At 42.7% G+C, this 9,628-nt stretch overlaps 1 protein-coding gene across 3 annotated transcripts; it reads left to right on the forward strand.

The window, feature by feature from the left end:
• Positions 1-320: 320 nt before the first annotated feature.
• LOC125510235 (NAD-dependent protein deacetylase HST1-like protein) lies at positions 321-4,937 on the forward strand. 3 transcript variants are annotated; one of them, XM_087521416.1, is made up of 7 exons: positions 321-462; positions 544-630; positions 2,041-2,247; positions 2,416-2,482; positions 2,575-3,188; positions 3,481-3,600; positions 4,610-4,937. In XM_087521416.1, the coding sequence occupies exons 3-6, from the start codon at positions 2,236-2,238 to the stop codon at positions 3,568-3,570; spliced, it is 783 nt and encodes a 260-aa protein (XP_087377542.1). In that variant the 5' UTR covers positions 321-462; positions 544-630; positions 2,041-2,235; the 3' UTR covers positions 3,571-3,600; positions 4,610-4,937. The 3 variants fall into 3 exon arrangements, with proteins under 3 accessions (XP_087377542.1, XP_048531314.1, XP_048531313.1); XM_048675357.1 differs by lacking the exon at positions 2,041-2,247; XM_048675356.1 differs by lacking the exon at positions 2,041-2,247 and having other exon boundaries at positions 321-630.
• Positions 4,938-9,628: the final 4,691 nt, after the last annotated feature.

Below are 9,628 nucleotides of genomic sequence, written 5' to 3' on the forward strand. Positions count from 1 at the left end.
TTGAATTAAATGCTTCCAATATCTGTTTCAAGTGTTTCACAGCATCCTTTTGTGAAATGTTGCACAACCTGGTATTCCATTTCTCAGTTCAAAAAAGAAAAAGAAAAACTGGCATGTCCATGTATCAATCTTCATCCTCGCAGTGGGAATTCCCTACTCATGATCGTCCAATGTTTTAAAATTCTGATGAAGAAGCAACATTGTGTGATATCTTTCTTATTAATGCTCTCTGTACAGTACTTGTCTACTACTGTTCTTCCATCCATTTCTTGATTGCTGTTGAGCAACTAGCTGCTGAACTGTGCTAAAATTTGATACAGTAATATTCTGGTATTTCATAAAGCGCCAAGCCAGATGGAACTGGGGGACATGTTACTGCATTACAAATATGGGTCCGCGGGAAGTTGTCACTGTAGACAGATGGATGTAGAACAGGCATTTCTGCTCTTGTGAGATTCGGCGGTATGTACCTGGGGCTCTCTTCATCCATCAAGGATTGTGGACGCAGCCTGAAAGTTGGAACTTGCTGGCATTGCGAAAAAGATATGTAGGTCTCAATTCCATGCTGAATGGTCCTGGTGGTGGGGGATTGTGCAGGGAAAGCGCCTCATGAACCGTCAGACGGACAAGGTTATCTTTACACATTCTCCTGTATTATTATTTTGATGATTACCTGATCAGTGTGGTATTATCTTGCACGCATGGTTATTTAATGTTGACCAGCTTTGGAGCAAACAGCTGCACGTGGTCTGTCATGAGAACATCTTTCGGTACATTGTATGTGGGAAGCTAATTAGAGATGATACAATAAAAACCACATATATACTTTCTTCTCGACTTCTTTTTGTATATGAGATGATTTTTGTTCCAAACCTGGTCCCTGAAATTTCCTAACCTGTTTCAGCAGAAAAATTTCCCAATCTTTTGCAAACATTTTTCTTCATTTGCTTATTTCAATAAGAACGTAAGAGAATATCTCTGTTCATACGACAACACTTGCTTGATATGACACATAGATCATGATTCTAAATCGGATAGGAGCTCTGATGGTAGGATTGCAAATTGTAGAATCTTAACTACCAGAAACGTTAAAACGTAGAATCGACTAACCAAAATTGTAGAATCAGAGTGGTTAGTTTGGATTGTAAAGTCGTAGAGTCGTACAACAGAATCATGATTCTGGCAACCTTGTATGCACTCGAACGCCATAATTGGTTGGGCGATAACAGCCATTGTGTGGCTGCTGCTCTATGAACAATTAGTGTAACAATTCATAAACACACCATACATCAAAACCCAAGTGAAAGCATCTGCGTCTTACTATTAAATAACAGACTTGGCTTTGTCACTTTGCAAGAATCTTGAGAATATGAACAAAGTGCATCAAGATGGAAATTACTTCTCTTTTAGAAGATGATGAATTGCACAGATGCCTAACTGATGAATTTCAATTTAATCCGTACTCTTGTGACGTGCTTAATTTTGACTTCATCAGGTGTTAAAGAATAAAGACTATACTGGTTTAGTCCTGTCTGTGAAGCTCACCTACCCAGTCCATGCTATGACCTGAGGTGACTACTTTGTTAGGCCTCATTCGGTTTGGAGGATTTTCGTAGGAAAAACATAGGAACAAGGATTCCGGAGGAAAATTTCCTATATATGCATTCGGTTTGTAGGAAATGCGTACAGGAATTTCGTAAGAATACTACTCATTTCCTGTGTTTTTGGAGGAAACTACACATCCACTCAAAACTCATTTTGCGCGTAGGAACGAGGCAAGTCAATTCCTTAGGATGGCAAGTGCCATCCTATCAAATTCCTATACCACTCCTAATTCCTACGTTTTAATTTCCTCCAAACCAAATGAGCCCTTAGAAGTTTGTATGATACCAGGAACCAATTAGGTCTGATCGATTCTGTCAATAGGGCCCAGGATGCACATGCATTGTGCCACAGTTTGGCGGTTGGATTATCTCTGAATCATCCGCTACCTGTTCTGATTAGTGAGACTGACCTTTGCTTACCATGAGTGTGCCACAGGTGTCCATATCTACCTCGGTGAAAGTATTTACTTATCTTGAGTCAGGCCAAGCCAGTTGCAGCCAAAAGTCCATTCTTTTGTCTCCTGGACCATTCAATTATGAGACTAGTATGCTTATATAAAACCAGGCCTTGCATTTGAGGATCTCAGCTACTGTCTGGCTTTCACCTCTGACTAAAGATTGGCTATAGAGAATGGCCCTCAAGGTATACAGTTAACTTGTCCTGATACACCATTTGTCGGTGTATAGTGTATGCTGCAAAGTACATGTCTTTGCAGTTTCTGCTTCTCTTAAACTGTGTGTAAGATTCAATTCCCTGGTCTTGTATTTAGTGATGCTGCTAATGAGCTACGTGTTCTTATGGCATCACCAGGTGTTCAGTTGGCTGAATCGGAAGATGCATTCCAATGCGGAGTACTGCACCATTGATGATAATAAGGGTAAGCATCTCAGGACTCTGGATACCTTCCTTTTATGCCATCACGCATTTCTTTGTTCTTATTTATGTCGTCAACATTTTTTAATGGATCAGCCATGGAGAAGGAAGACTCTGTGCGCGCGCGCGCGAGTGTGGCTGAGCAAGACACTGAAGCCCTGCTGCTCCGTGATGTGCTTCTTAATGGCATACTTGCGATTGGCACGCTTGGCCACAACATGAACTCCCCTGAGGCCCGCCATGAACAAGATGAGTTCATCGTCATGGATGAAGAAAAGGTGGACCAAGAGAAGTACGAAGAGGAAAAGTGTGAGGACAAAGAAGAGGCATTCGCTACAGCACCAAGTGCACCAGAACCTGCTATTGAACCTGCCAGGATGCATTCATCGTCGATGAAAGAATACAACTTCACGTGTTCTGTAAAGGAAGAAATCCTGATGTGTGAAGTTGAAGTGGAGGATATCTCTAAAATCCAGGAACAACCACTTCTGATGGCAGAGAAGGTTGAGAAAGTGAGAACTACACTTGCTGATCTATTTGCAGCCGAAACATTCTCACCAAGTGATACAGGGGAGAAGAGTCACCAGAAGACTGTTATTATTGCTGGGGCATCCACTTCAAAACCTACATTGTGCATGGAAAAGACACATAAAAAGAAGCCAATAAAGCCAATGCCAGATCCTCTGAAGGCTACGAGAAAATTAAGTCGAGTATGGCTTTCTTCGTCCCTATCTTTTATGTGTTGCAACTATGCTCATTTTATGAAAACGTTGCCATTGGTTCTTCTGCAAATTCATGTTAGCTTGTCGTGTTACACTGCCTGTTACTTACCTAGAAGTGGTTCAAATTCGCCACTTTACTCCATGGACACGACAGTGTTTTATATATTGCTCATGTTTTTTCACCGGAAAGTAAGCTTTATGCAGCTTAGCCTATCTTGATAACAAACAGTCACTAACATGTCATCATCTGATGGTATTGGTCATCTGTGGGAATAAGTAGGTCGTGAAGAAGATGCTGGGGAAGAAGATCCACCCAGAGCAGCTCAATGGACGTAGTAATGCAGAGGAACCTCCGCTGCTTGGTGCCTAGGCTCGCGGACAAGTTTGTTTTCTCTATCTGGTAATCTACTACCTGGAATTTATTTTCATATGATCTTGGAATTATATAGCAATGTCGTACCCTTCTCAACGGTCATCAAATCGACATGGATGGTGTATTGTTGATGGTTGATTTCCATTTCAGGCTTTCTTAAGACTTCTTCCTTGGAGCCCAATATTTATAATAAAATTATGCTTTTTCTGTGGCAATTTTAGTGTAGAATGGGTCCACTTGGTCGAGTGTAGATTTGCTGATGGGTCGCGACTAGCCATGACAAACGAATCACATTTGAAATAAAGAAACTGTGCGTTGTTCAGACTTACCTGTGGCAACACATTGGGATAATAGAACATCTGAACACGTGAATTTTGGCAGCTTCAGTAAGTGATGGAAAAATTAGTGGGGGAGTACATAAAAGGCATTTCCTGTATCAACTTGTTCACATTGTCGATAGAGAGAAAGAGAAGCCAAAAGTTTATAACAAAATTATTGACGAAAATATTCCTTGATGAAACTGATGGTAGTTTTAAGTAGAAAGAATGATGTAAGTTCGAGTGTCATTAAAATGCCACTGGTCAGGAAGATGATGTCCCTTGCTCCTATAGGAACAGAGTACTTCCATCATTCTGTGATCTCTGAACCCAATCATGGAAGATCCTCTGGTAGGAAGAGCTGACACGAGTCGATACTCCTGGGGACTACTCCCGGAGTAGTACCAAGGCATGGGATAGTACTTAAACTACTAATAGTAACAGACGCATTCCCTCCTTCGGGCCATGCCGCCAAGCTTTCTTGAGCACATGGCCTGCAACGCGACGACGAGCACGCGCTGAAAATCGCTAGCAGACAGGCAACTGAAACAGTGGGGGCTATGGGCTGAAGCTACGATGTATACGGAGCATGCAACCGTAGCAGACCTCCTCGCCATACAATACGCGAACATCTCTGCCGCCCTGTGTGGTGATAGCCGAGGCTGTACAGATTTGATTGTGCGCAGACAGCAACTGAGATTTGCTCCTTTATTTTGCAGGATCATGTTACGTTCCATTGGATCCCTACAGTGCCCCGGAGGTCCGGATTCCTTTGCTGGAGAGAAGCATCCAACCACAACGTACTACGTTGGCCGACAATGTTTCCGTGCCTCATCAGCTGCCTGTTCGCCCGCCAGTGACGAAGAATAGCCTGCTGCCTAAATATATCTATCTATCTATCTTGTCTATTGTTTATTACATGTTGATTCCCGTGTGTAAAGCTAGCCACAGTTGCGGTGTCCTGTCCTGTCCTGTAAGATGGATCGATGTTCTCGTAGTACTGCATGTCCCCGTGCGTCGGTATCAATAAACCCTCCGCTTTCTTTATCCACTCGCGTCGCGTGCATGGTACCGTCCCGTCAACATTGTCTGTTCGTTCATCTTCGCTTGGATCATATCGTTGTTACCCAATCAACCTTAGGGCCAAGCCGAAAACTGCCAGAACGGCAGCGGCATGGCCGCATGGCAGACAATTTCAAAGTATGACCATCCCACACCTGCTGCACAGTTGCAGTCTTGTTGTTGACATCGATGAAAAAACATTCCAAAATTGTGTTTTCAAGGAGATATCTCCCACCCAAACGTCATGCCAGAATGAAATTTTACTACCATCACCCAACACCTATTTTAGAAAGGTCTAACACCAGCCAAGGCCCAAGAAAAACTTTTCTCTAGTCCAAAGCAAGTTAGGTCTATTGGTCTGATATTCATAATCAACTGGAGACACCCAGTCCTTATTTGTGCTAGCAAAATATCTCTTGGCCCAAGAGCCCAGTAGTGAAATGTTAACTTCCCTCTGATTTGGGACACTCAAGCCTCCAAGAGACCTGGCACCCCACCTGCATAAGATCCACAATAGCATTTTTAATTTCCTCTTCAGTAAAAGGCTTCTCTACATATTCCAATTCCTTGCCATTTTTTTTTCTTCCTGTGACCAACACGCCTCTCCCAAATGTATATTAAGTTTATGTTCAAAACTAAACAACTTTTTATAGAAATTGGTAGCTACTTGTAACATGCCAGTGTTAGTTGTCACAGGACCATCCTCCCCCATTAATAGGGCAAGATAATTTTTCCTTCTCTGATTAGCCATAGCATGAAAATAAGTTGTATTCTTATCTCCTTCAAAGATTTTTTTTTATCCCTAGATCTCTGCCACATGGCAGTCTCTTCTTTTTCCTAGATACTCCTCAACTCCTCTCGAATACTTTATAGAGCATCTAACGCGTAAATGTTCAATCCCATCTACTACTTCACAAAGGACGGTTGCTTCAACTGCAATACGTTCATCCCCATGATTGTGGACAACGTGAAAATTGGGGTCATCCCAACCGACATGTATGCTCTCTCCATCGTGATGTTGATAATTATCACTTCATACGCAAATAAAAGTAAATATGTTAGATGTTTAACTATTAAATTATAGTATGTCCCGTTTGCATATGTAGTTGATTTCTCGAGCGCGTTATGCATGATATGATTTTATTGAAAATTAACAGTTTAGCTAAATGTAAATTGTGTAAACCCCCTGATATCTGTGTTAATCACCCACAATATATTAATAATATTTTTTTTCAACTAACCATATCTTTTAAATCATAACTTCAATTTAACATGTCATATATGGAATTTGATTAGAAAAATGTGTGGATTTTGAATATGATGTTATTTTACATGTTATATATATATATTTAAATGCAATTTAGGGTGCAATGTTAATGGCACACGATCCGTCTTTATTTCGTACTGGTGCGGATCCGTATTGCAAATGAACATGCGACACACTGTTGTGTGCTGGTTGGTAAGGAGCGAGCGAAGGAAAAGATTATAATCCTTGGGCATGTTGTACTTGTACCAGGTTCTCTTTTTGTACATGTTTTGTGATCTAAGACCCTACATACGTACATTTTCTTGACAAAATCCACGCGCGTACTTACCAACGGACTACACAAACTTTTTGTATTGAATACACAAATAATTTTTATAGGTTGTACATACATTTATAAAATTCATGAACACCATAAGAACATGAAGGTTTATTTAGAAAATATCCAATCTATTCGTGTGATAGACGCGGCCTCCCCAGTGTCGAACTTAATTACCACCTAAATGCTGCCTGAGTGTGGTCGTACGTGCACGCCATCAATATGACAAGTCAGAATCAAAATTGAATTGAAGTAAAAATAGCGGCTCAGATAAAAATGTTTACTCTCCGGTTGCAACGCACGGGTATGTTTGCTAGTACTTTATAGATCGTCTAGCGCATAACTGTTCACATCTGATCGATTACACAAAGGACGGCTGCTTGAACTGCAACACATTCATCTCCATGATTGTGAACAACGTGAAAGTTGGGGTCATCCCAACCGATATGTATGCTCTCTCTGTCGTGACGTCGATAATTACCACTTCGTACACTAAAAGTAAAGATGTTAGATGTTTAACTATTAGTTTATAGCATGTCTTGTTTGCATATGTGGTTAATTTCTCGAGCACGTTATGTATGATACGATTTTATTAAAAATTAACAGTTTAGCTCGCTGTAAATTGCATGATTTTTTAATTTGGGTCAGTCGACTTTGTTTGGTAAGGAAAGAGGCAAGGCGGAGCATCGAGGCCGTCGACGCCGGGGCAAGCACGGGGAAGCTCGGGGACGCTGGCAAGGCGTCGGCCAGGAATGAGTCATAGCCGCCGCGGAGCTAACGAAGGCAACTTCAAAGGTTGACAGTTCGGGGTGTAGGTTCGTTGGGAAATTTTGTTGGTGCGTGGTTTAGAGGGATGGGCGGGGTGGCTCCTTAGTTGAACAACAGGTATCCGCCATCTCGCGCCGCGAGCCGCTTCATGCTGGGTAGTGGAAGCCAACTCGTGGACGTCGCTCGCGAGCGTGCTCCCCACTCAGCGAGTGCCTTCGCGCTCACCGCCCCCTCGCGATGTCGGATCTGAAACCGCCGAGCCCGACGGCGACGTGCTAGCTAGCGACCGTCCCCCGGTTCAGCGCCGTCATGATTAGGCATGGCGCGTCTCGCCTTTGCTCCCCGCCGTCCGCCGTCGCCGTCGCGGACGTGTCACCGGCCTCGCTTTGGATCCGCCGCGCCGTCCTCGTCGTCGAGCGCGCAGCACTCGCGTAAACAGTGGCTGCGCCTGCGCAGCTGGGGCGTCACCCTGGGTAAGCGACCGGCGGCGCTGGCGCTGATGGAGCGTGTGTCGTTCGTTAGCAGTGAGTGCCGGCTGGGTGCAAATCGCCAGACGCGCCTCATTCCATTTTGGAGAAGCCTAGGAACCTAGGACAGGCTGAAAGGTCAGGCTCTCTCAATGGCGATGGCTCAACCATCGTTGATTTGGGCTGGGCTGCGATCATGGTGGGTTTGGATGGACTAACCGATTTGGATCGCCACGAGGCCACTATCCACCCGTCAAAAAAAAAAGAATCCCCGCAAAAAAAAAGAAAAGAAAAAAGAAGACCTAGGCAACTATCCTCATCATAGACAATCTTGTTTAGTCCCAAGATACTTCCTACTAAATTTAGTATAAAGTTGAGTCATCTATTTTAAAACGGAGCGGGTATTTTCTATAAAGTTTGAGATTGCTTGGCCCGCACACCGGGAGATTTCAAGAAGTAAAAGAAGCTATAGTGGATATGATATGAATAGTGTCACAAAAATGAAGATAAAAAACAAATGTCCGCACATTTTTTTCACAGTTGGATACGTCTTTTTTTAGTTCTGTCGTGTGTAGACCAAATTTAGATTTTTAATTATATGGGATTGTAAACATACTTGTCGACAGAACAAAAAAAATTCAAATTTTTCAGAGCTTTTAGGGATGCGAACATGCATTGGTGGAGGGGTTTGAGTGCTTTCTCTGTAAAATTGAGTTAATTGTGGAGGCATTTCTATGGTTCGAGAAAAGAAGTTTTTTTTAGAACAAGGGCTCTAGATGAGCCTGGCTTTTGAATTAACAAAGCCATCAACCGGTCAGGAATTACAACACACCAAAACACCAACACTACACACTACCAAACTGATACAAGGAGCATACTGGAAAGCAAACACAACACAACCAAAACAAGCATCTAAGAGGAGAGCACAACTAAGGGCACAACTTGATTGGCAATGCATTCCACACATGGGACCTAAAAATCGTAAACAGATGGAGCAAGCCAAGGCACAACAAACCCTCACAGGAGCCACAAGAACTAGATGCAACCAGGGACTAGGTGAGCATAGCAAATTCCATTGCTAGCCCCGAAGGGGGGCCCTATCCCCTCGCTTTGGATCGAAAGGGGTGGCACCGTCGACATGTAGAGACGCTCACTCGAGAGCAAGAAGAATACCGGCCACAATGCCTAGAACAACCACTAGGCAACCACCTTGATTTGGGCACGCCTTGCTGACAGCACCGCCGCAGTCCAAAACAACCAAATGGAGCGGGAGAACTTACGAGAGACTAATGTGTGCTTCGCCGCACTCTTCTTCACTTGTGGGATTGTCTTTTTTCTCTAGCAGATTATTGTGATTGTTGTTTCGTTTAGTTTTATCTAGGTTTTAATCATGTTCTAGTGCCTTTTTTGTTCGTATATTGTGCTAAGATGCAATATTTGTGTTGAGAGGAGAGTGGAGTTGTTCGGTGCGTGGTTGTGGTGTCCTTACACATTTCGGCCAGGGGTTAGCAGTAGTCATTGTGTGAGCCCTGTGTGAGCTCCTATTCACGCTAAAATCGTGGAACTGCTACTATAATGTTCACATGGGCCAACCCACGAAGCTCCCACCCGCTCAGCTCATCTTCCTCCCCCACTCGCTCGCCCCGCTGCTATCTTATAAAATGTCAGCTATCTTTTTTAAAGTTCATTAAATCAAAATATTTTAATGGATTTTAAAAATGTTACAAAATTTAAAAACTATGATTTGTTTAAGAAAATTCTGGAATTTCAAAAATGTTCATGGATTTAAAAATATATTCACAAATTTGAAATAAAGAACACAAACTTAAAAAAATGTTCATGAATTTTTAAAGTGTTC

The sequence above is a fragment of the Triticum urartu genome, chromosome 5A (genome assembly GCF_056163025.1).
Source record: "Triticum urartu cultivar PI428250 chromosome 5A, HENAU_Tu73, whole genome shotgun sequence".
NCBI classification, from domain to species: domain Eukaryota; kingdom Viridiplantae; phylum Streptophyta; class Magnoliopsida; order Poales; family Poaceae; genus Triticum; species Triticum urartu.

What these genes read in the sequence shown, in the direction of transcription:
- LOC125510235 (XM_048675356.1), top strand. Translation starts at nt 610, where the DNA reads ATGAACCGTCAGACGGACAAG. An exon ending in TGAACCGTCAGACGGACAAG is followed by an intron (nt 631 to 2,415) that starts GTTATCTTTACA and finishes TGGCATCACCAG; the next exon opens with GTGTTCAGTTGGCTGAATCG. An exon ending in CTACGAGAAAATTAAGTCGA is followed by an intron (nt 3,189 to 3,480) that starts GTATGGCTTTCT and finishes GGGAATAAGTAG; the next exon opens with GTCGTGAAGAAGATGCTGGG.